Genomic DNA, 26,523 nt, shown 5'->3' on the forward strand with positions numbered 1-26,523 from the left:
GGTATTCGTAGACCAACATGAAATCTAATGGAACCGCTAACCCTGGGTTCCCTACTTGATGCCCAATACTTCAGTCTTCTCTGGGAGTCAAAGTGCAGTGTGGTATCTGCAGCCACATCAAAGCCTATTCTAAAATTCAGCTTGGAGTCCCAGGAAGCACGTGGGAGCTCTCAGAGAGGCTCGGCTGTTTCACCTGAATGAGAGTAATCCTACAATACCAGAGTGCCCAGAATTAGGCATGGACCTGCAACAGACTCCAAAATCAGTCTGAGTGAGAGAGAACTTGCTTACGCTATGTCCAAATCCCATTCTCTCTTCAAAAGTTTGAAAGTAGGGATATAGTCATGGTGTATAAGAGGGCTTCGTTTTGGTAAACCCAATTTATAGGCTGTAAACCTTACAGCCAAGTAAGCCTCTGGCTTATCAAACCAGCCCATGGAGGGTGTCAAGGCTTCCTGTGGGTCACTCTGTCACCTTACTACTTACTCTGAGCAGATCCCTTCACTCCACTTAAACCACAAGTAACTGCATGATATTTTCCACTGCTCCGTTTCATGGCCTTTTTTTCATTGCTCATCCCCCTTTGCATGAAGATGGTTTTCAGTTTTTAAAATGAAATGACCTGCCTCCTACCATGATGGGGTATTGTATTATGGCCTGGGAGATATTTTTATCCCTCCTAGAAATGAGTGCATCTTTCCAAACCTCATCAGGGACTATTTTATGACATATCCCCATGTTTTCAAAAATCCTGTTTTCAGCAGGTACAGCCCCTTATAACGAGCCATCTCTACTTCTCATCACAGACCCTTCCAGAAGGGATGACAGGCACAGGACATGGAGCTGAGACAGTGTGTCTGCAGCAACTAATGATGTGACGATGAAGAGAATTCTTGCCATTCCTTGTCTCCAGGGCAACAGAGAGAGCCTGACCATGTAGCACTGACATGATATCATGAAAGTTGCTACCACAATAAAGGCTCGTCCACATATTGTTCTTGCCATGCTACCCAATGTTGTCACCTCATTTCACAAAAATGGCTGCATGCAACAGCAGTGACTTTCCAACTCACCGCAGAGCTGCAGAGCAGACTCACTTTGTAACTGCCCTGCCTGTCTGAAAACACAGAACCCTCAACGTGAGCCAGGTATTTATCACTTTTCACAAGTATTAACACAGCTGTTGAAGAAGACAAACCTGCTGCTTTAGAAAAGATGGTACCCAACATTCAGGTTCATTAGATCCTGAGGAGCAACACACTAGGCAACTGGACAGCACTGTGAATGATGACTTTTTATTGCTTTTAAAAATCATCATGTAAGTGTCTGATGTTCAATGGTCTTCCTCATTCCACCTCACTTCTTGCCGTGGCTTCCCTACAAGTCTCACCACTGAGCTGCCACAGCACAGGGCTCTGTGCCCAGCGCTGGAACGATGAATGTATGTCGGTGTGGGCTGGAAGGGAAGAGAGCTGGGTTTGAGCCTCATTCCTTTCTCTTCTCATTTCATGGGAATTTGTTTGATCTCTCCAAGCCTTGGTGTCCTCGTCTGTAAAATGCAGAGAGTAATATCTTCTATTATAAGGATGTTGTAAAAGTTAAGTAAGATGATGCAAAGTACCAGCCACGATGATGATGTTGGGATAGGGTAATCTCTTTTCTTATATATGATCCAGAGACTAAATAACAGCTATTTTTGCATGCCGCTTCCTTCTGTGGACGGAATTTGTGAGGTGACGTGGGGTCTGCTAATTGGGCCACAATTTGATGTTTACTTATTTGAATTTTTGTCAGGTTTGAAGAATTGGTCTGAGTGATTTTTCTTTTTTGTGAAAAGACACAGGATTTTTGGCTAGAATTGTCTGATTTGAATCCTTAGACTGATGGTCCATTCTGTCTGTTAACATTCTCGGCCTGTGTGAATATATAGGGGCTACATCTCAACAGTCTTTATCCTTTTTGACAGGGTTCCTCCTCTGCATGCATCTAAGCATTGGCCTCAGGAGCTGGGAGTCCAAGTATAACTTCCTTGTTCAAAGTGTGCAAGGGTGGAATAGTTGTTGATTCTGAGAAATAAATTCACTGCACATAGAGGGCAATGAATAAATATTTGCTCCTGTTGCCAGATGATAAAGTGATAGTGAGAAAGAATTGGTAACCCTTGTCAGCTGATGCTTGTTTTCATCCAGAAGGCTCTTTCTCTGTTGTGTGGTATTGTCTGTGTCCATGAACACTCCCACTAATGAGTTTTGAGGGTTGTTTCTGTCTCGCTGATTCCAGCAAGCTGATCCCGTAGCTGGGCTGTGGTCCAAGATTAGAAGTCTGCAAGCTCCTATTACCCTCCCGGCTCTAAAGGAGGGCTGAGCTCAAAGTGGGTCTATTTTGGACCCATCACAATGAGTTTGTGTGACATAAGGGGCAAGGAGTCAGATCTCTATCTTGGTTTCCTAACAGTTCTGTCATCTACTAGTTGTTTGCCTCAAACATATTAAACTCTCTGCGTCTCAGCTTCCTCATATATGAAATGAATACACTAGCACTTCCTTGCAGGGATTTTGGGAGAATAAATGAAATAATATGTGTGAAATGTCCAAACACATTCATGGCCCACAATGTGCTAATTACTAGAATATTTTTAATGTAATTTAATTTATAAAGTGTCTACGACATGAGTACATTTATTTGTAAGAGTCCAGCCAGTTTCCCTACATGGTATCTATCTTTTCAGTGTATTAAAGTCCTGGCAGTTTGAAAAGAAAGACGTAGTCAGCAGGAAAATCTTAAGTACATAGGAAGAAAAAAATTGGACTGATGCTGAACCGAAGAAACCCCCTGGGGGGCTTTGGTCATGATCTCCAGTCATGTTTTCAAACACATTCTTCAGTGAGTAATGCATACTCTTGTAGCTAGAAACTAGGTACCTGCTGAGGGACAGAAAAGATCCCCAGTGAACTCCTGTCTTCTCTTGAAAGGAAATGTGTTTGCAGTGTCCTTTTTGACTGTCAGTTTCTAGATGAAGTTTTAGACAGAAATCCAGGCTTTAAAGGAGCATTATTTTCTGTGCTGATGTTAAATTTGGAGCTAGGAGCAGGCAGTGCTTTGCCTTCTTGATTAAAGAGAAGTAGAAGCCTACCTTTACCTCCAGGTTTATGAACAAACTTGAAGTTTACTGCACCAGTTTTAAAAATAATAAAATTCTAATTGGAAATTGAACACAAGAGTGAATTCTTTCTTTTACTAAGCAGATGGTTAATGCTGAGCATTGTTTTGAGACACAGAGTCAGGGAAGTGAGCCACAGTGTATGGAAGATCCCAACTCTCACTCAGACAACCTAGAGGGAAGTATTCCAGAATCCTGAGCAGGTTTGGGCCTCGGGCACCCTCTGGGACCTAGTCACCTATGTAGGGCTGGGGGGCGGGGTGGGGGGGCAGACCAGGGGTGTAAGCTACCTCCCGGGCAAAGGAAGGACTTTGAACTCCTTATTTTATGACATTTCCGTTCCCCATTTGTCTTGGTTTGCTTTGTTTTGCTATAAGAGAATACCTGAAATTGGTAATTTATAAAGAAAAGAGGTTTATTCAGCTCATGGTTCTGCAGGCTGGGATGTTCAAGGGTGCGGCGTTGGATTCTGGTGAGGGTTTTCTCTGCTTTGTTGTAACGTGGCGGAGAAGGTCAAAGCGGAAGTGGACACTTGCAAAGGGAGAAAACCCGAGGGGCATCCTGGCTTTATAACAACACATTCTGGAGGGAACTAATCCATTCCTACAAGGACGAATCCAGCCTCGCTAGAGCAAGAACTCATTCAAGAGAACAGCACTAAGCCGTTCATGAGGGATTCGCCCCCCTGACCCGAACACCTCCCACTAGGCTTCACCTCCCAATAGCACCACACAGGGGATCAAATTTCAAGGTGTATTTTGGCAGGGACAAACTTAAACTATATGTAAACCATAGGGGTACTGAATTTCAGAACTTTAAGGAATCTATATAAAGGGCTCTGTCCATCACCAGAGACTTCCCACATTCTGCTGATGGACGTACATAATTAATTAATTGCTTTGTCAAATACTGCTTAAAAACCAATATTTATGACCAGGATCTTCATTTACAGGTTTAATGACTCTCATTGACAGTTGCAAATCCTTCCTAGCTCTTCATCAAGGTTATCCACTGGCCTGTGATTATAGCAGAGTAATCCTGATAATAGCTATAATTTATGGAGCTTATTATACACAGGTATTATGCTCAGTAGTTTACAAGCATTTCATTTAATTCCCTAACAGCCAGCCCTATGACATATAATCACATTTTTGAGAGAAGTGAAATCTTAGGTCGGAGGGGTTGTATATAATTTGCTCAACAAGACACAGTAGTGGCAGAGCCAGGATTCCAGCCACTGCGTAAGAGAGAGCTACTCAGCTAGAATAGACCTGGAATAGTTTCCAGTTTCCTTTTGCAACCAGAGCCATTAGGAGATCCCTAAGTACCGTAGACAGCAATCTTCTGTGTCACTCTATGATCTCAAGTGTTTTACTCCAATCTCCTTAAGTTTAGTAACCTCCTTAAAGATACAGGCTGTATTAAACCTGTCTTGCCTCTTGCACAGTACATATGATGGTGCAGGGTTCATAGAGTCAGTCAGTATTTGGTTATTAATGAATCTCCAACCCAAGGTCTCTCCTCCTGCCATGCTCCTTCCAAGTAGTATTCTTACACTTTCTCCCCTGATGATTCTTCACTCAACATGTAGTTGCAATAATGAGTACATTCATGCCAAAACATAAAATAATGCACCAATACCGTGTGGAGAGGGACAGCACATTTCATGTGCAAACCAAACCAAGACAGCTGACCCCTGACAACGAGTCCCGTGTAGCATGCTGCTAGTAACAGTCACACTTACACTATCCCTACTCTTTGGAGGTTATGTTTCCTTTTCCTCTTTACATTTTGTGTTGACAGGGTTAGGGCTACGTAAGTATTAACTTACGCTGTGTTCCTCAATGCCTTTTGGTTCACTATGAACATTTAGCCACACTTTTTCAAGGGCAGTATGATGTGATTAAATTGTTAATCATGCTATTTTTTAAAAAAAAATCTTCTGCAGGAATAAACAACCTTATTCCCTTCAAAGTTGGAGTCTCAATCTGAGTATCTTTCTAGTATAGGAAGAGAAATCTTAACTTTGCTGTAAAATAGCACATAGCATGAACTTGTTAAGAATAGCCAAATAACCCTGTGGAAAGTCTCCTGAGGAGTTTCTTAAAAAAAAATGAGGGAACTGAATGCATTTCTAACATATAAACCCCTAAGGGTGTCAATAGTCACCAAGCTGAAAATAGTCAAGTATCCAATAGGTCTGATGACGACTCAATGGATTGTAACTGTCCAATCATCACTCCTGAGAAATTGGTTTATGTGCAAGTGGAAAACTCAGTCTAGTTTTTGTTCTGTTTAGGGGTCACCATCATTCAAGACCTGTCTAGCAAGCAGCCATTTTAGTATTACAGGGTAATTTTCAGGATTTAGGATGATCCTAAAATTGATGAAGAATTTCTGCTAAGGTTAGGGTGAATTTAATGGACAAAAGTTTATCACAAAGAGCTTTATTTTCCTATTTGGAAACTGCAAAACTAAACGGCACTGAATTTAGACAAAAATCTTAACATAAATTTTGCATTTACAGATGGCAATTACTATTTGAAATAACCACAAAAAAGACATAATAGGTATTAAATTGCATACTTTTTTTTAGCCTTCCTTTTTTCAGGAGGAAGCCATGGCTACCACAGCTTTCATTATACCATGTCATTTGTTTGTCATTTCATTGCTTTCTTAAATGGTTAATCCAGTCCTCACCATTTTCGATGAAACTTTGAGGGCAGGTACCACATCACTTATAGTTTTATTATCTCACTGTGTACCCTTACTCTGTGACAGAAACTGGGTTAAACATTTTAATTCATTGTGTTATTTAATTATCACAGAGAATGGAGTGGGTCCAATTCTTATCTCCATTTTACATGAGCAAATTGAGGCTAACTGAGGCCTCAGTTTTTTTCAGTACTGACTATTTGAGTGTGCAACAATAACAGACATGTACTGTTAGTTGATTCTGCAAGAATTTAGGGACATTAGCCTCGGTTGAAAATATTATATTTTGTTTTGTTATCTTTAAAATTCTGTCAGCCATAATGTTCTTCTTTATACCAAGATTTTAAAAATGTACAAGTGTTAATGTGTTTGAATAGTTCAGTTCATTTTTTAAAAACATAACTGAACATAAACAGAGTTTTTTGAAAAAAGAGGATAAAGCTATCAACCAGAATGATGCAGCCATATTTTGTGCTTTATACATACTTGCTTTCTCCCAGTCTTAGAAATATTTCATAAAGACAAGTAGGCAACGAGGAAGTTGATTTTAAAAAATGGTAATTGGGAACCTGGTAAAATATATTTCAGACCAATGCTAATCAAGTATGTCAAGATAAAGGAAATTAAGGTGGCTTAAGTTTTCGGTTCTCTTCAGAAAAATCAATTATAAAGCAGTAGTGCTGCTGACACTAAACCATAAATCCCTGGATTTAGTTAACAAAAAAAGCTCCCACTTTTTGAAGGTTTGTTTTGTTATCCAGAGGAAGAAGCTCATAACATTGATTTTTGAGAGAGAAGGGGCTATTCAAATCAGGTAGTTTGAAATCCAAATATATTCTTGATCTTAGCCTTTTTGCACCAGAAATCACTGACCATCTCGGGAACGTGTCTTTATAAAGTTGCCCACTCTGCAATGCTCTTGGCATTAGTACCTGAATCTCTTAACTAGGAGGAGAAAACTGGAGGCCAGCTTGCATCTCACTTGGGGTTCTGAACATCCTGAGTCAATTCATGGCTGGATTAACTCTCTCTGAGAATGTATAATTACTAAATAGGTAGTACTAGATGCTGGCTACATATTATAACCACCTACAGAGTTTTGTCAAATACAGATGCCTGGGGCCCACCCCCAGAGAATTACACTTAACTGTGCTGGAGTGGAGTCAGGGATAACTATTTCATTTCAATCTCAATTAACCTTTCTATACTCACTGAGATGTTCACTGTCTTGTCACTTCTTGGTTTTGGATGATTAGAATTTTGCTGTCATTCTTTCCCTTTTGTTCTCATAAAACCAATGACACAAAGGTTAGAACCACTGAGAAAGAAAGTTTTTCAACAAGTGCCGTTCTGCTCATCGCTCTTCAAACGAGCAATTAATAATTCATAACAATTAACTGAGTTATGAGTTTCTCTTTCAATACGTTTCCAAACATGAATAGATTAAATGGTAATTGCCATCAAATTTTATGTTCTTTTTCATGTGCCCAATAAAAGTTTATATTTTGGAGCTCACTTTGTATTTCCTTTTGATATATTCATAACCAAATGCAATATACCATATTAAAATATTTATTATTAACCTATCAAATATTAACCACTTTTAAATTGTATGGATGAAAGAAAACAAATAGGCTACTTGTTTAAGTTTTCATGATTTTTCTTATTTTAATATGATTTGGATTTGTAGAATACATAAAAACTGATGAGGTGAGATACTATATGAGTTCCTGCCCCTAATATGAATTTTTCCAAGGCATATGTGTGCCCTTGACTTACCAGCCAACATTACTCGTGAACACAAAGTGGTAAAAAACCACCACCACCACCACCAGAACAACAAAAACTTTGGGCATAGGAGTCAGCCCAGCCTAGGTTAAAATCCTCACTTATTATCTAGTCCTCTGCTTCTCAAACTTTCATGTTCACACGAATCACCTGGAGGTCTTGTTAAAATGCAGATCTGTAAATCTGGGGGTGGGCCTGAGATTCTGCATTTCTAACAAATTCCCAAGTGATATTGATGCTACTGGATGAAGGATCACACTGTTAAGCTCCAAGGATCTACATGACTTTGTGCAGGTTACATAAGCTTCTGTAAGCCTCAGTTCATTTATCTGTAAAATGGGGATAACTGCTGATGGGGTTTATGCAGATTAAACAAGACTGTAAATGGCTTGGCATAGTGCCTGGCACATGGCAAGCACTTAATAAACAGTGCCCACTGTCATTGTTACATATTAATAAGAGCTAATCTGTGACTTAAAATGAGTGGCTAACCTAGAATATTTCTAAGGTTCCAAGTCATATGTACAATTCTAAGTTTTATAGGTCAGAAATACCTATGATTAGAAAAGCAAGCTAGAAAAGTGGTCCTGTAAGTCAATTTTCTCAGATTCTGACAAGAGGAAGGTATTGTTAGACTTGAGACCTCTCTTGAACTTCCAGCCCTTGAAGGTCAGGAATCACATTTTATGTATCTTTTGGTGCCAAAATTTAGCACAATTCCTGGCACATACTAGGACTTCAGTGTTTGTTAAACAAATGATTGTGTGAATTAATGAATGATAAATAAGTGAATGAATGAGTCAATGAAAAAGTGAATGATTTGGGCAAGTCGATAGCCAGCCAGCTTGCCAGGGAGGAAAATTCACAAGATTTAGCGAGACTCTGTTAAGAGGCTCTCACCTTGGTTAAACTGAGTTTAGTATCAAAAGATGAAACAAAGGCAGTTTTCCTGTAGAGTATGATCTGATCTCATTGCTGTATATGAAGAAATGTATTGAACACGGTTGATTTAATCGTGTTTCATTAGATGTTTCTATCAGATGAAGCACAAACTCCTCCATCCCAAGACTCCGGACTGTCTTTAGTAAAATCGTCACTTCAGAAATTTCAAGGCCTCATTTAATTAGATGGAATTCATTCATTATGTCTATATGTAGTTTAGCGTCTTTGCTGCAATATCAGCAACTGTAATTTTTAGTTTAATTGGAAAGAACAGGGGTGTAATATCTTAGAAAATACTTAATAGTACATCCAAATAACTTCCATGTGGGCACTAGGGAAAGCTGAGCCAGCAGCATCACAGAGAATGCAGTGACTGTGGCCTCTGACATTACATCACTAATAAATTGCCAAATCAGCCTGGTAACCAGCCCTCCTGGAAACTCTCAAACTTCATCTTTTTGTGTTCACAATCCACGTGAACAATGTAGTTGTCCATATTATTGATTTTCATGATAAAGAATATGGATTAACATATAGACTAAGTTCACACGGTCAACAATACTAACTAAAAAGAGGTCTGAATGTAATTCTTAAAAATAATTACATCAATACTTCATCATTTTTGTGGTGTTTTGACTCTGAGATTCATGCCCATTTCCCCCAAAGAGTAGTAGTTTAGAAAATATAACTACAATATATAATTTTAATCCTACACTTTTGTAGAATAGAGGGAAGAATGTTGCTAAAAATACATGTTAGGAAACGATTTTGTTTTAAAAGGAACATCCAACGATGTTTGGATGATCCTGACTGCTAACTGCAAGGGTGAGTCAGAGAGTGAGGCTGGATGCAGAGCAGATGAACTGTGTGTGGGTATGAATTTCTGTGTGTATACAGTATGTGCCTGTTCAAGATGAAATCCAACTTCATTGGAATTTACATCAAGATAATTAATTGCTCTTCATTTATGCAGGCCTTTTCTCCCTGCCTTGCAGCAATGGATAACTGAAGGTTGACTGTGATTTATAAAAAGAGAACATTTTGCAAAGATGGGATGAAAAACATATATGCATTTAACCAGGATGGGCCATAACATTATTCCTGTGGGTAATCCAGAAAGTCCTGGGTTCAGTGGGCTCAGTCGCACTCAAGAGAGAATTGGGCAGAAAGGGTGGGGGTTCGCATCACTGACATGCACTTTATTCAGAACAATTACCTCCAATATTAAAGGCAATGGTAAAAACTTGCATCCTCAACATGTCGTGTATGTATTTTTTTTCCCTCTGCCCTTGCTGTTGTAGCCTGATGTTATTGCTGTAATTATCTCTTAGTAGAGCTTTTTGCTGATATTGAAGGTGACAGGTGGTTTCTGCAGAATGCAATAGAATCATTCCTCACACCAACACGAGCAATCCTGATCATGTTATGGCCACCCTGACTTCTCTTTCATTAGCTGCTGATTGTACTAAATTGATACTAAATTGGCTCGGCCAGCTCTTCAAGCCTTTAAACAGTTGGCACTATGTCTGTGATCTTGTCCTCGAAATTATATGGTCAAAGCCTTCGTGTTTCTGGGAATCCTAACATTTTTCTTAAGGTCAATTAGGGCCTTGTAAATATGAACCCGTTAGATCAACTCCCTGTGATCTCTATGTCAAGACAGAGGACACATTTTAATGAAATGCCTTTTTTTTCCCTTATGTTCTCTCTTGCCTCCTGCTTCATGTTCTTTATTTAACAGGTTCTCTCTTTACTTCTAACTGCAGTGTGAGTTTGGAATAAATCACACTATGGTCTGCAGGCCAAATCCAGCCTGCTTCCTATTTATTATGGCCTAAGAACTGAGAATGGTTTTTACATTGTTTAAATGATTGAACAAAATCAAAAGAAGAATAATGTTTCTTGACATGTGAAAATTATATGAAATTCAAATTTCAGTGTCCATAAAAAAAGTTTTATTGGGACACAGGCACTCATTCATTTAAGTGTCGCCTATGGCTAATTTCCTGCTCTAACAGCAGAGCTGAGCAGTTGTGACAGAGACTGTATGGCCCACAGAGCCTAAAATAGTTACCATCTGGCCCTTTACAGAAAAAAATTTGCCAACCCCTGGAATAAATCATCAAAGCTTCTGTCTCCATCTGCAAAGTAAAAGTGACAAAATCCTATAAAATGCCACAGCAAACTTGACTAACAATAAATATTCACTAATAACTGGTGTGTCACCCATCAGGCATTTGAGTTGATGGAATCATCCTCCTTCAATCTCAGTTTTGCCATCTATAAAATGAGGAAAATAATCTTACCTCTCCTGTGGGATGACATAACACATACATGTTCCTGACACATGGAAAGGGCTCAATGAATACTTTTTATTATTTTAAAATAATAATTATTATTTCCCAGAAATTGGTCCATATGCAAATGGATCAGACCATTTGTGAGATTTCAGGGTGGTAGAATTTCAGACCAAGGAGGAGGCTTAGACTATCCAAGCTCTCTCTAGGCTTTCACAGAAGGAGGTGCACAGAGAAGGCCGAGTGGGTCCACTAAACATTCCTTGGAGAGGTGGTAGCAGTTACAATCAGAATCCAGAATCAAGACCCCGGCTCCAAATCGAAGGCTCTTTTTCACCTCATTATGTTGATTCCTAGAATTTAGATTTCAAGAATCTTCCCACTGTGGTCTACCTGTGACTCTCCTAACCCAGAATTCTACTCCGATGGTAGGTGAGGACTGGCCCTTTGCTTAAATGAAAAATTTCTCCAAGTTTCAAGTGGAGTGGCCCTTTTGCAATTGGGCTGATTTTCACACTTAGACATGTTCTTTATATATGCAGGTTTAGAATATCTTGAGGTTCTCTTTCTCACACACGCGCACACATATACTCATTAGTGTGTGAAGAACTGCTCACGGTGAAACACCATTTACGTACTGTCTAAAGTAAGGAAAGCACTTCACATATTGTATTTCCATTTGGCCTCCTGATCATCTTATTATCAGATAGGACCAGACTGCTGCTTTGATTCTCGGTTATTAGCAGATAAAATTGTGCCTGCATTTCTCCGTGAGCACCAGCATTTCACATACCTTTCACTGTTAAGCCTGGATGGTTCTGTGCTGTGAAATGGTAGAATTTGGGCATAGTTGTCATTCTCAGTATTCTCTTCAAATAAAGGGGAAATTCGCATTGGTTTCCAAGTAAACAGGGAAAGTTGCCCCTCCAGGTTATAGCTAGGCCTCTCTCTGAGCTGAGCACAGGGTAGCTAAAGAGTAGGCAAGTCTCAGAATGCCAGCAGGTGCCTGGGATTGCTGTCTGGTACCTCCACTAGCTGTATGTGTCCTAGGCTGAGCGTCAGCAATTGAGAAGCTGTGGATTCTGAATGTGTGTAGGATACGAGCCCACTGTCGGGGGCACCGTGAACAACTCACTGCTTTCAAGCCAGCTCCATCAGTATTCGCCTCTTACGGTTGCTCCGAATGGAGCCATCAGAGTGTAAAGAGTTAAAGCCCTTTCCACAGAGTCAGCCCTGACCCACTCACTCCCTGTCACTCACGGGTAGCATCGGCTCCCCAATGTATTAGACGTCCGTGGGATTTTTCCGACAATCCCGAATGAAAGTTAAGAATCAAAGGAAAATAAGAACTGCAACAGGAAGCGATGGCTGTTAGCATGACTGCGTGGTGTGGCATCTTCCGCTGACTCAAAAGAAATTTCACAACCGGGGGCAACCCTGGGGTTTGCTCTTCTAGCTGACAAAATGAGCCTTTTTGCCCCCAGGAGAACTACCCAGCATATTTGTAATGCCTACAAATTGCTGCTTTCTATCTTCTGTCTGCCTAATATTTTCCTTTCTAAATTACCTCTGGGAGGCTCCTACTGGTTCTATTCAAAGAGCACTTTCTTCCCACCCTTAGGAGTTGTACAACAGTAGTACTGAGTGCCCTTCTCCGAGTATGTATTTTTCATCACCCTTATGTACGTGGCACTTAGCAAAGGAAATGATACTGGTGTTCAAGTTGCTATCAAGGAAATTAAAAACTTGGATTCAGCGATGCCATTCATTTTGTTGATGAGACCAACTTGTACTGATAGAGATCTAGGAGCCAAATGAGTGAAATCTTATGTCTAGCAACTGCAAATGCTCTGACGCATCACAGACACATCTTGTTTAAGCGACATGCTTCCTGTCAATGGATTCAACATGTGAGGTCAACTGGTGAAATGTGAGCTGGACATTTTAATGTAACACAGCAAATAGGAAGAGACAGCAACTAGAGGCAATTGAAAAATTATAAGTTAGGCTCCACATTTGTCCAGGGAGGTATAATCTCCATCTCACAGAAGCAATTGAAAACATCCTCTTAATACCTTCATGATCACGAGTTGTCAGGCCTGTAGAAGTTAATCTCATACCAAAAAAAAAAAAGAAGAAGAAGGAGGAGGAGGAGGAGGAGGAGGAGGAGAAGGAGAAGGAGAAGAAGAAAGAAAATCTCCCCTGACCTATAGTAGCAGAAGAATCCTGAGAATAAAAGGGGTTATATGTCTTTAGTTTCTGACTTTTGGAAACCAGAAGTGAGGACTGAGAACATGGCTAGTGAGAAGTATGAGCATCTGAGATCTGAAAGTAAAGAAAGGTTAGAGTTTAGAAGACAGATGAACAGCCAAACTGTGGTTCTTAATAAAAATTGAGGTGGGCACCTTCATGATACCTTCCCTCTGCCCCGTGAGCCTGGTCTGAAGTCCGAGCTGGAAAGTTGAAGGCTAAAGTCTGAAGGCTAAATTCTCAAGGCTTTTCACCTGACTTTCCATTTAAGGCAAAACTCTCCAGAAAGCATCACTCATAGGAGGCCATTCAGCTTCTATCTGAACTTCTCCAGAACCTGGGGAAGTTGTCATTACCCAGTGCACCTGCTGTATTCTCAGGCAGCTGGAGAGAGGAATCGCTGGAGAATGCTAAGTTGAAACCCCGCTCCCTCTTTCACCCATGGCCTCCTGTTCTATCTTACTATACATCATAGCCCTTCAAACACTGGTTGACATCTGTGACATGCCAAATCCTATGTTTACCAGGCTGCCTCAACTAAAGCTTCATCAAAGAGAGGACTCTCCCACATCACTCTCGGCTATGTTAAAATGTTGTTTCTAAGCATTGGACCCTTGATATGGGCTGCTCAGGGCATGTTTTCTTGGGACTATAACCTTCTTTAACTTTTGTCAGCTTCTTTGCCACTCATGACATACTGTTGTCTTGAATTGAGCTGCGATGTAAGCTAAGATGTCATCAGTTCTGCCACTTGAACTACTGTTAACCTACTCTACACCACCTACTTTTTTGCAACTTATTTTTTTAGCCTAAATTTGCAACACAGTGTCTGCACACAATAGGGACTGAATTAATGGCCATCAAAACTTCAGAAGAAAGGTCTGTGGATAGTCAAGTTAGTTACACTTGAAGTCTCCCCTCTTTTTCTCACATTTTTTCTAGGTAGTCTATTGGGAATAATTTGTGTTTTTGTAAAAAAAAATCAGTGATTGTATGTTGTGCGTGTGTGTGTGCACATACTCATTTTTAAAGAGTTCTAACATTCTACTTTTTTTCCCCAAGAATATTTTGAATTTTTTTAAGGGTCTGGGGCAATGTCCCTTAGGTTTTTAATAGCATTTACTCCCTTATGTGACTCTGTCTTCCTTTGGATGAAGACATTCTCATCAATGCAAGCAAACAATTTTAGCAAAAATCTTGATATTTGAATTTTTCCATTTTGGAAGATAGAGCATTTGAATTTTCTAATTTCCCTCTGGACAATGTATCCTCTATGGTCCAGTGTTCTATAATATGTTCTGACAATACATTTTCTATACTGTTTTTGGTCTTCACTGAAAAACATTTCACTGTCTCTACCTTCTAATGCATGATGCACATCTACACCTTCTTGATATACATTGTTCTTTTCTAATCCTTTTGTGTATTTCTTTTGAATATGCTTTACCCTTGCATGTCTTTATTCCCAGCATGAATTTCATTCCATCTCCATGATATCTGCATATTTATTCCTGGCAATAAAAGTTGTCATTCTTGATGGTTATTGTGGTAGGCAGAATATAATGGATCCCCAAAGATGTCCACATCCTAATCCCCAGAACCTGATACCTTACATGGCAAAAGAGACTTTACAGAAGTGATCGCATTAAGGAACTTGAGAAGGAGATAGTATCCTGGATTATGTTTGTGGGCCCATTTATTCACATGGGTCCTTAAAAGTGGTAACCTCTTCCCAGCTACAGTCAGAGAAAGATGTGATGGTGGAATAAAATCACAGAGAGATGTAAAGTTCCTGGCTTTGCAGGTGGGAGAAGGGGAGCCATGAGCAAAGGAATGCAGGCAGATTCCAGAAATCAGAAAAGGCAAGGAAACAGATTCTCCCCAAGAGCCTGCAGAAGGGTCTCCCAGTGAGACCCTGTTGATGTCTAACTACAGAACCGTAAGACAATTAAGTTGTGTTGTCATCAGCCACTAAATTTGTGGCAACTTGTTACAATTATCAGTAGAAAAGCAACACGGTGATTGGACATTCTCTGGGAGAGGATACATCTAGGCCATAAAATTTAGTTCCCCAACCTTTCTCTTATTCTTCTGGTGAAAATAACTATTGCCTTTTTTTTTTTTTAACCCTGTGGTTTGCTGCTGTACCTGGTTTGACAGTCTTATCAGAGCATTTCCCCTGTATTCCTTTCAAATGTAATTAAAAATCTTCTTGATCAGGCCACTGAGCCTCCTACTAAACACACGTTGCCTGTTCTTGGTCATGTATGTACTGATCTCTTCCCAAATGAAAATTCTGATATTGTCAGCCATGGTCCCAGCAACTGAGTCTATCTCCGCCTCGCCATGTGTGCTTAGCTCTTGGCTTCCTACAGCTCTGCTATCTTCCAAAATCATAACATTTAGCTTGTCACCAAATCTTTTGATTTTAATTCAGATATGCAGACTATGAATTCTTCTGAAAGTACCATTAGTATTCACACAAGTTATGTAAAGCTAGGTAACCACTGGTGGCCTTAATAAACACTACGGGATATTCCAACGTATCTCACATACATCCTCTAGGAAGACAGCGTCTCTCCTCACGGGTCTCATCAGTTCTACAAGTGGCTATTTCTACTCTTCCAAACTAAAAAGTCATGAATGTCCTTTATGTCCAGTCTTTGGTGTGGTAACAGGTATTTCATTATTTCCCAATATATGTTAACCCTTCGTGTGTTGCGTGAAGCATAGGATGCTGCCTCCTCTTTAGAAGGGTCAGCTTTATGCTCTGGGACTCGCCTATTGGCTCTCCTTTGATTTCAAAAGGGTCACATGCATATTTTTAAATAATCTTCTCTTTCTTTTCAATGTCTCATTCTTCTATTGGGCAAGCTAAACACAAATTTTGATTTTGCCGGGCCTCCTTGAAATCTTTTCATTCCTAACTGACAGAAGAATTTCAGTATTTTCACATACAATCCCAGCCCTATATATGTGGGCAGGTCTGAGAGAAGGAAAGAAGAATTTTGAGTGAGAAAAACGCTCTTGTATGCTCAAAGCTGTGTTTGAAATATGTTAAGTTTACATAACAAATCTAATCTCAACCCATTCTAATCCTTTCCTGACTAAGTAGCGGGAATAACCGTTCTAAAAACAAATCTGATCCTTTCATTCCTCTGCTTACAACCATATGATGGATCTCACACCTTCTCCACATGCCGGTTCTCACTTTCCTCCTTTAAAATGTAAAACTCCTTAGCTTGGAATTCAGGAAACCGTACGACCTAGTTCCTGGTTCTTGCAGCTTTAACATTGTCCCTTTCTCCCAACCGCCCAACACACACACACACACACACACACACACACCCCTTTATCCCCCAGTCATGTTAAAACTATTTGATATTTCTGGAACCTAGTGCGTTAGCTCAATCACCTTTACCCAGGAGTTCTATCCTGGAAAGCTCCTACAAATCCTTTAGTACCTAACTCACGTGTCAGTGGGAAGCCTGGCTCACCATCTGGGCTTTACCAACAAATGGCCGGTCCGTCCCTCTCCCGTAGTTCTGATTACCTTCTATCATAATTGTGGGGTCACATGCCACCCTCTCACACCGGACGGTGACCTCTGCATCCACATGTCCACGCTGCTGTCTCTTTTCATCCTCCCATCAGCCCAGGGCCTAAGTCATAGTAAGTACTCAGCACACGCTCGAAAGAATAAACGCATTTCCTCCCGTCTCAGCAATCCACATGACAAGTATGTGAGGTGCTGGAGGTGCTGGAGCACAGAGGCTTTTGTGATTGGTATGTTGCACAGCACAGCACAGTCCTTCGGCGGTAGAGCCAGGCTTAAATCCAGCCTTCTCATTCCAGAGAGAAAATTTGGTGGCATTATGTCTTTTTCTAATACTCCAATAATTAATATAGAAGAATTGGGTTAGGCCCTTTTTGGGATGCATTTGCACAAGGTAGCATTCATTTATTTTCCTCTCCAGAGTTTTACCCTGATTACACCCCAGGAACCCAATCATTAGGTCCTGCGGCATCAGGAACTTTACATGAGACTTTCTCTTTGATACGTGCGTCTTAATTAGAAAGTCTGCTTATTCTTTATGGCTTTACTCTTGGTGCTGGTTTCGAGCCTTCCGCTGCCTATTCCTCCTTCCCTTCTCCTGTCTGATGTGCTCCCTGGGCCTCGATGTCCAGCTGCTCCAGGACTGATAGCTGCCCTCTGAGCCCTGGCTCCTCTCGTGGTTCCTGGGATCCACCAACTCACCGGGACCCCTAAGGACGAGTGCTTTCTGGGAAACTGTGGCATGTAGGGCTTTTAAACCACGGCCTCATCCAGAGCTTACGTGCAGGTGTGCTGCCTGACTTCTGACTATTTGAATGTCTTTCAGTGTTCCTCTCCAGCATGGCTGGATGCCTCAGCTCCCAATTCCCGGATTCCATCCTAAACCTGACCCCCTCAAGGACAAACTTCCAGCTTCTTGCCACGGTTCATTGCTGCCCATGGCATTTCACTTTGGCTTTACATTACATAGAAGTGTAGCTGCCAGATAACTACATATTTCATAAGTAGCAGATAGAACATTCTATAATTTTCCATAGAATTTTATGTAGAAATTGGATCTAGTTTTTGTAGAGTTTATCTTATATAATTTATTACATAGAATATAGAAAAATTATTATTAGAGTGTAGAAATAATTTATAGTGTTCTGTAGTAATTGGCTTTAGATGTCCCTGCATGCTGACTTTTTCTTCAAGTGAAAAGCAAGCAAAAACCTCTAAGGCTGTGCTGCTCAATATGGTAGACTCATGCGGCTGCTAAGCCCTGCAATATGGCCAGCCCTAATTGAGAGGCTCTGTAAGCATAAAACACACACCTGACTTCAAATGGAGTATGAGAAAATGGAAAATAATCTCCTCGATAATTTTGTTATTAATTATATGTTGAAATGATAATACTTTGTATATTTTGGGGTATATAAAGTAGATTGTTAAAATCAATTTCTTCTATTTCTTTTTACATTTTTAATGTGAGTAACAAAACACTTAAAATTACATCTGTGGGCTGTATTATTTTCTATTGGACTGTGCTGCTACAGAGGATATGGTGTGTGGTTCTTTAATATCAGTAAGCTAACTATGTATGGATGGTGCAGAATTTAAAGGCAGAAAAGGTTATGAGTGACAGAAGGAAGCTTCTGCCCTGATTTTGAAAATTAATGTTCCCTGTGCCCACTGACATGCCACCTGCCTTGCCGAGCTTTGAAGCAGACCTGATAATCTCCAGAGAAATGAGGCTGAACCAAATGGCATTTGTCTAAGGCTCCCTGCATGGTGCCTAACCTCAGAGGCTTAAAATCAATATTGAGTTTTGTCATTTATTTTACACCGGCATTTAAATATCCCTTAGATTTATTACCTTTAGGTTTTTGGTTAAGACTCAGTGATGGGTGTGATAGCAAGGGTGGTAATGAGTTATGTAGATATCGTTTAATTTATGAACTCTGGAGCTCCAGGGTAGCTTTCACTGCGAGAAATATATTAACCACATACACATCACCCTTCGTTCTGCCGTGAGGGCTTCCAAGCTGGGTCCCTACTGGGCCACTTAATTTACGGTCTGGCCAGGTCCATGGATCTCCATACAATATTTCAATATGAGTTGCTCCAGCTATCAGAGGGGATGGAGATGGGCTTCGAAGAAGTCGGCTGGACAGCTGATGGATTGCTCTCCCACACATAGCCTGGGGCATTAAGTAGCTTTTAAAGATTGTCAGCAGTTTGGGTCTTTTTCTGCTCTGAGAAGCTGCACGCACCGGCCTAGACAAGCAGAATCGGCCATGCTACAGCAGGCAGAGGGCAGCTCCCAGAGTTACTTACGTTGACAGCCGTAGTGCCAGGAATTTCCCGGCAGACACTCATCACACTTAGGCCCTGTCGTTCCAGTCTTACACTCACAAAATCCTGAGCCATTACAACGATCATGGATTGAGCCCAAAGGGTTACAATAACACTCTGTAGAAACAAGACAACACACAGGCTGGAGACAAGTCCGCATGGCTTACAGGTTATCAACACAGGAGCGTCACTTAAATGCATCACTTACTTAAAGAACGATGTCCACTAATGAAATGCTTCGGCAAATATGGCTATTTCAGGGCCATTTATTTATTTGCTCGGCCTTCCGTGATATCATTTTTATGATCTGGGAGGAAATCAACCGAAAACTTCCAAGGAAATAAGACACTGTGCTTTTCACTGATAATAGATCATAACGTAGATCCCATTTGTTAGGGCATTTTTAGATGGTTTAATGAATACCATGAGAAGTTTGTATATCAAGGATAAATCAATATGCCATCAGTGTAAAATCTGTTTTAAATTATTCAAATGGGCTTAGCCGTTACACTCAATATTTGAGAACTGCTGAACATTTTAAAAGTGCAATATGAATGCACTTTGCTCGTTCAAAGGTAGTTTTACTTTATGATTTGGGACAGAACCTTAACTTATTTATGTACATACTGTTTTGTGATGAGCCTTTAGATGTTGTATTTGCTAGGCATGTTAGTACAGCTTTTATCCAGCCTAGATTAACAATCATGAAAGAAAAATAAATTTTGTAATCCTAAATAAATTTCAACATAGGTGTAATTTGAGATGTGTAATTTTCATTATAATGTCTGCTGGCAGGAGAATACAAATTTGTGTAATGACCAGAAAATAGAATGTTTTCTTGACTCTTTACACATTCTAATTGAGGATATTTTTACTTATGAAGCTCTATTTTGCTTAAAACTTGAACCAGAAATGGGAATTCTTAGGCTTCCATCAACTTGCAAAGTAGAGCAGGTAGTTTGTAGCTTTTGGATTTTGTGGGCCAAAAGTCCTTTCCTCATTACCCCACTGTGCAATCTTGGGCAAGTTATTATGCCTCTCTGTCTCTCAGTTTCCTTTATCCTAAAATGGATCCAGTAAGAGGTTCCGTTGCTAAAAAAAAAAAACAAGCAAAATCATACCAACAAACCAACCAAGAGAAATACTGAGAATTTGGCCTAACATAATCAAGTTCAGCATCTTAGATTCACAATGGGGATTCAGGGTTTAGCATTATAGAGGGATCCAGGCGTTCGACTCTGACTTTGTGTTGTAGAGACTAATTATACAGTTTCTTCAAGGAATGTGGAATGTTTTAGAATTATGATTTATTTCATGTTAGTTATGTCAGGTTTTGAGTTCAGCATTCTTATAAAACAAACATTTATAAGACTAATAGTGATACATGCAGGTAAAAACAAAACTTAGAAAACTCTAAAATGTTTCTGCCTTACCTAGCTTGGTTTGTATTTAGTAATATGGGTTTTATTTTAAATTGACATTTTTTTTTCTATTCTAATGTGTGTGTGTGTGTGTGTGTGTGAGAGAGAGAGAGACTGTTTCAAGAATATTTCACTTTTAATTATTTTTTAATTTCTTGAGACAGAATCTTACTGTGTTGCCCCGGCTAGAGTGCAGTGGCTTCATCATAGCTCGCTGCAACCTCAAACTCCTGGGCTCAAGCAATCCTCCTGCCTCAGCCTCCCAAGAGCTAGGACTATAGGTGCGTGCCAGCTAATTTTTTTCTATTTTTTGTAGAGATGGGGTCTCACTCTTGCTCAGGTTGGTCTCAAATTCCTGAACTCCAGTGTTCCTCCTGCCTCAGCCTCCCAACGTGTTAGGATTACAGGTGTGAGCCACTGCACCCGAACAAGAATATTTTAAATAGTCATTTTGTTATAGCTTTCAATGTTTGTCTGTACATACATATAAGTTTGTACCTATATGAAAACTGTAGTATGTTTTTTACTATTTAAAGTGTATAAGTGGACAATGAATCACTAACATTTTGTAAGCTTGGGACCACAGTTACATCTGGTCAACATGAGTTCACATATGACTTTAGTTAATTAGCCCCTAAAAATTAATTAATATAAGGTTTTAGATGCAAAATAGAAAAAAAAATACCCAGAACATCTAACCATAGTACATCCCAGTGGTTGTCATAGGATACGGTGTAAGTGTAATGTTACTCAAACAGTCCTAAAGATAAAGGACAGGGAGAGGTGTGGCCTTCCTTTAACCTTATATAACAAATAATCTGGTTTTAAAAAAATATAATTTATGGAACTATGGTCAATGGTGGATGTTGGGGTAATGGAAATGGCCTTGGAGGATCACATTTTCTTCCATAAAACTAGGAAGAATATGTAGAACTGTTAGATTATAAAATAACATGAAATACTTTGGAAGCCTGATGAAAAAGTTATACTACAATTGATTTACAGGTATTAAAAATGTCTTGTCTTTGCTTTTTTCTATTTAAGGCACCTCTGATGATCTGATCCTGGGTTTCAAGGGGAATTAAAAATAATACATCATAACTTTTAGATATGTTTAGCAGCAATTGCTGAACCTTGTGTTTCATTCTGATGCAAAGGTTGTTAGCAGGATTATTAACAGTGATTACCCAAGGTCACGAACCACATATCCTCTGGCTTCCTGCTTAATGCTCAAGTTTATATGAAACAGAAGCATGCAAGGATGTCATCTTCATGTAATTGCTGCATCATCACAGGGTAATTACATGCATCTTTGGAGACATGGTTGTGTGTGAAATTTACATGAAAAATGGATAAATTCATGAGTAATCACAAAGTAGCAATCACTGTGGCAACATAGAATAGCCAGCTGCATTTTATATTTGCCACAATATAAAATGATGCAAATATTTTAAAACATCTCTTTCAATGCAGAGCCTATATTTTGTCAAAGATATGAGCTATTCCTTCACAGCCAGGGTGGGAAAGCCAATTGTTATAGCATTGGCAAAGTGCCTTTTTTTAATTTAGAGAAGACTTAGATGAAGTTCAAAGTTTCCAAGATTAGTGCCTTATTCTGTGAAATTAAACTGAGTAAATATCCATTCATTTCATTCATTTTCACTAATGCTTTCTATACAAAAGGGTATTAAAATTAATTCTCAATTATGTGTGGCGTATCCTCTCAAATTTAATACTCAGTCCTGCCTCAAGCCCTTTAGGGAAGCTTAAATGTGGAAAATAGTGAACAGGCTCATGCTGTGTCATAGGGCAAGCTGTGACAATGGAGCCACAGGCTTCCAAGCCCCTGAGGGAGCAAACTCCATCCTCAGCCTTGTGCAAAGCAGCCTCAATGTCACTGCCCTTGGCCCCTCAAGTGGGAACAGTGGACTCTACTGCTTTTTTAGGAAATTATTATTGATTTATTGTATGCATATAAAGACTGAAGATAAAAGATAGATCTTAGCACATATTGGCTGGCCAAATTTTTCAGCTCATTCTTTAAAAATAATTTTCCCCTTTAGGAAATGAGCAACAATACAAGGAATTTTGTTATGTGGGGGGATATGTAGTTAATTTTAATGGTACCTAAAATGCTCAGCTTTGCACTTACCAAGCACTTTACTTGGTTTGAAGAGTATAAACACTAAATATAAACATGTTTGCCTCAATGAAATAAAATTTTCCAAAGGTCTATAATTTTAATTAACAAACTTTTTAGACATGGAGTAAAAAAACTATTCTTGATTTTTTAAAAGTAAAAATAAGTGTAAAAATGGATATTACGCTTTCCCTATTTCTTCTGTAGCGTATGTGACTTAAAAAACAAAAGCTGAACAAGATATTTTCTAGGGTGTTGGCTAGTCAAACACAGATTTGCAACAGAACTACGCGTCTTAAAACTAGATAGAAAGATGCAGATTTGTAGTTCATAGTTTACTTTGGGACTGGAAGAAGGCCAGACTTCATAAAAATAGAACACTCTGAGTAAAACAGATTGGGATATTGTTATGTTACCTGCCACGAGAAATTTTATGGAGTAAAATCTTTTAAGACCTTTTATACATTTATTTAAAATAATATTAAATATTTTGAAACATTTTAATCTTATGTATTTTGTAAAAATGATTAGATTTTATTCCTATTTATTTTACCTTTCCATATTTATAGTGTGACATTTATATATTTTTACAATTGGCATTCAGGGAAATATACTCTGCATTCAAAATTCAGCTATGCACCTTTTGGTTTTTATTAATATCCTCAAATCTTCGTAACCCAAGTGTTATGAAGGCAATTGAACTTCTGATCATATGCTCATAATGGAATTGCTGCTGTCATCCAAAACGCAGACCATAAGTAAAAGTCTGACAAGCTTAGCTTTGCTAATTGTGTCAGAGTGGTTGAGAAAAAGTGTTTAAGCTTTGAAGTTAGGAAATCCTTTGCTAACGCTGTATGATTTGAGCTAATTTGCCTTACTTTTCTCAACTAGAAGATAGGGAAAGTTATCAGTGTTAATACTTACCCCACTGTTGTGTTAATGATCCTGATTGTACTAGGAGGCTCAAATGACTGAACAAGGGCACAGAGCTATTGAATAGCAAACTGGGATTTGAACCCAGCTCTGCAGCCTCTAAGTCCAGTACTTTCTCCACTAATTCACAAATAATAAATAAGGAGGTACTTCAAAGAATAGAAAATACTGTAGACATAGTATTATAAATACTTGTCCCAATTTAATTAAAAACAATCTCACATCTATGTTATGTGACACTTGGATTTTGAGAAGTCCAATCAGAGAATAATAATCCCAGAAATACAGATTGATTGGATTCCTTTTTTTTTTTTGATAAAAAGAATACCTGTCATTTTTCAGCTTATATATTCTACTAAATGCAATCTTTATGTGAAAATTCTACCTTTAAAACTGGGTGCCTATATAGCTACCTACTATTGTGGCAACGGACGCACATATATCATTCAGCATTTCAAATATAGGCATTTCTTCAGGGTAAATGATGAAATGAAATTCCATTTATTTTTTTCTTATTTTTCCATCGGTCTCCCATTTTTAAAGACAGGCTCTACTACACAAAACGTAGGAGAAGTTTTTCTGGGTGAGAAAGGCACCTGGTTCTCCCCGGGAGACAGGAGTGGCAGGCATTGGCACTGTGGCAAGGGAGAATGCATAAGGAATCCCTGTGGACTTAGGGCTAATGCACCTTGGAAGCTAAGAGAATTAACTGCCTAGAAAAGTTTTAAGAAATTCCTCTCCTTTTGGGGGCTATAGGAAAATTCAATAAATGGAATTTCATTACTATGGATGGAAAAGTCAGGCAAACTTCTACATTACCAGTTGCTAGTTGCTTTCAATCCCAAATGGCAACATTTTTAATCCTTCAATACTTGTTGATCACCAATTGTGTGCAAGAGTTTGTACCCCAATTTTTCATATCTGTAATTAAATCCCGTATAATGAGTTTCCATTTTGAAAGGTGAATATATAATTTAAGGCTGTAAGATCAGTTTGAAATTATCAGGTTTTAAAATTTCATGCAAAAAAAAAAAATGGAAGAAAGAAAGAGAATTCTTCATCTCCTAAACACAGTATCTCAGATCATCATCTTTAAAGCAACAACAACATAAGGATTCAAAATATATCCCCCAACTATGATTTCAACCAGTACAAGTGAATTTTAAGTCTACCACAAGGATATTTGGTCCATCGTGAAAGTTTATTCTGGCTCAGCGGTGGTGCAAATCACCAGCCTCTCCACCCTAAATAGCTCCCCATAGCTCAAAAGGCACAGAACAATAGCTGAAATTATAATGGAACTGACCTATGCACACATTCTCATCGTCCAGCTGTGCAGAAGCATTTCTGAAGTAGCCCAGCCTGCATAACTCACAGTGCTGCCCTCTAGTGTTGTGTTTACAGCTCACGCAAATGACTGTATTTAGCAGATCGATATAACTGCATCGATTGGAGTGGCCGAAGCATTCACAGTCTTGCAAGGAAGAACAGAAATGTATACAGAGTGTATACAGTAGCAGAGTAATAGCACGCTACATGCTTGGATAAAATGAGGGATGGAGAAAAGATGGTGGAATGGCATTACACATATGTGATTCAGCATGACACATGGTGACAACAGGTGGTTGTGACTGGCATGGAAGTAGCATCTGTTTCAAGCAGGATAGAAAGGTCGGACATTCAGAACACGACTGAAGATTGTCAATTCTTGGCAGACAAGATGAACAGAAGCATTTGCAGGTGTACACCTTTTAAAATTTGAGAAGCCTCAGTTTCCACTGATGCAAAAATCTACTTTTTGCACATGGAGAACTTTATTGTCTTTGCATCACTTCCCCCACTTTCTATTCACATTCGCAGCCTTAAAAAGGAGGGAGAGAGATATGTGAGCATCGAGGGTCTGAGTCTGCCACCGCCATGGCTCCTCTGGCTCAGTATCGTTCATATCTAGACAATAATTCAATCAGGGTTTCATAGAAATCATGGCAAATTCAGCAGAGATCTAGACAACTAAACAGTTCTTCTCATTTGTCCCCAATGACAAGAGGAGAAGATGGCTTTCTTAAGCCTTCCTTCAGGCCAAATCTGCATGTTTATGTGTGAGAGAAAATTTTAAAAACCAGGGAGGGTATTTGTATGAAAAAAGTGCTCTTAAAATTTCCTTTTCACTTAAAGTTTCAAATACAGCCTGCTACAAAACAAGGGTTAGGCAGCTAACCTAACTGTAACTTCAGATTTTTTTTTGCCTTGGACTGTCTTAAAATATTAATATTAGTGGTGCCTGTGAGGCTTAAGAGTGATGGTGGTTAAGAACTAGACAGGGAGATGAAGAAAAGAAGATGAAAGCAGTTGGGAAGGTGGAGGTTGAGTGGATTTCCTCTTTCTTGCACTTCAACCAAAGTAAGAAGGTGTTAATCCAATTCAATCTTTTTAAAAGAAATGTTAAATACAAAGCATCCATTGGTATTAACAGAAATAATTTCCAAATCAAATAGGAAAAAAAGAAAAGGCATGGAGGTAACTAGATAGAAAAATCTATTTTGTCTTCCTGAAATATGGGGATAGGCATTAGGGACATTTATAAGGAAGCTGAGCCGTGATACTGCAAACCGCTTGTCTAAAAATACTTCTCTCATTAATATCTAGCTTTTATTTTATTCCACTGGGAAGCCAAGCACAGTCACTATTTGAACCCATTCATTCATTCACTCACTCAATAAATATTAATATTTTAGTGAGTTGGTCTACTATGTGCCAGGAACTAGGCTGGGTGCTGAGCTACTATTTTGGACTAGACAAAATTTGGGGACTATTATGTTTTGATGACCACAGTAAAAAAATGAATAAATGTGATCAATTAAGAAAGAATAAGGAGGGGTGACTAAGCTTAAAAATACTTTTTAAAATTAATATGCTACTACTCATCAGAACAGTGTGGATTAATTTATTAGAGAACTAGTTACTAAAATATAGAACTGTAGTCAAGG

At 39.1% G+C, this 26,523-nt stretch overlaps 1 protein-coding gene across 11 annotated transcripts in view; it reads right to left on the reverse strand.

Moving 5' to 3' along the window:
• NTNG1 (netrin G1) overlaps positions 1-26,523 on the reverse strand; it is a 320,172-nt gene that overhangs the window by 27,165 nt on the left and 266,484 nt on the right. For 3 of the 11 annotated variants that reach the window (XM_069479075.1, XM_069479074.1, XM_069479073.1), the window contains exons 6-7: positions 24,843-25,010; positions 19,025-19,159 (exon numbers count right to left, since the gene is read on the reverse strand). The exons of 6 other annotated variants lie outside the window; for them this stretch is intronic. In XM_069479075.1, coding sequence (XP_069335176.1) covers positions 19,025-19,159; positions 24,843-25,010 — 303 coding nt within the window. The remainder of the gene's footprint in view (positions 1-19,024; positions 19,160-24,842; positions 25,011-26,523) is intronic. 2 more of the 11 variants (XM_069479076.1, XM_069479077.1) reach the window with 1 other exon arrangement.

Source organism: Eulemur rufifrons, chromosome 8 (assembly GCF_041146395.1).
Source record: "Eulemur rufifrons isolate Redbay chromosome 8, OSU_ERuf_1, whole genome shotgun sequence".
NCBI lineage: Eukaryota > Metazoa > Chordata > Mammalia > Primates > Lemuridae > Eulemur > Eulemur rufifrons.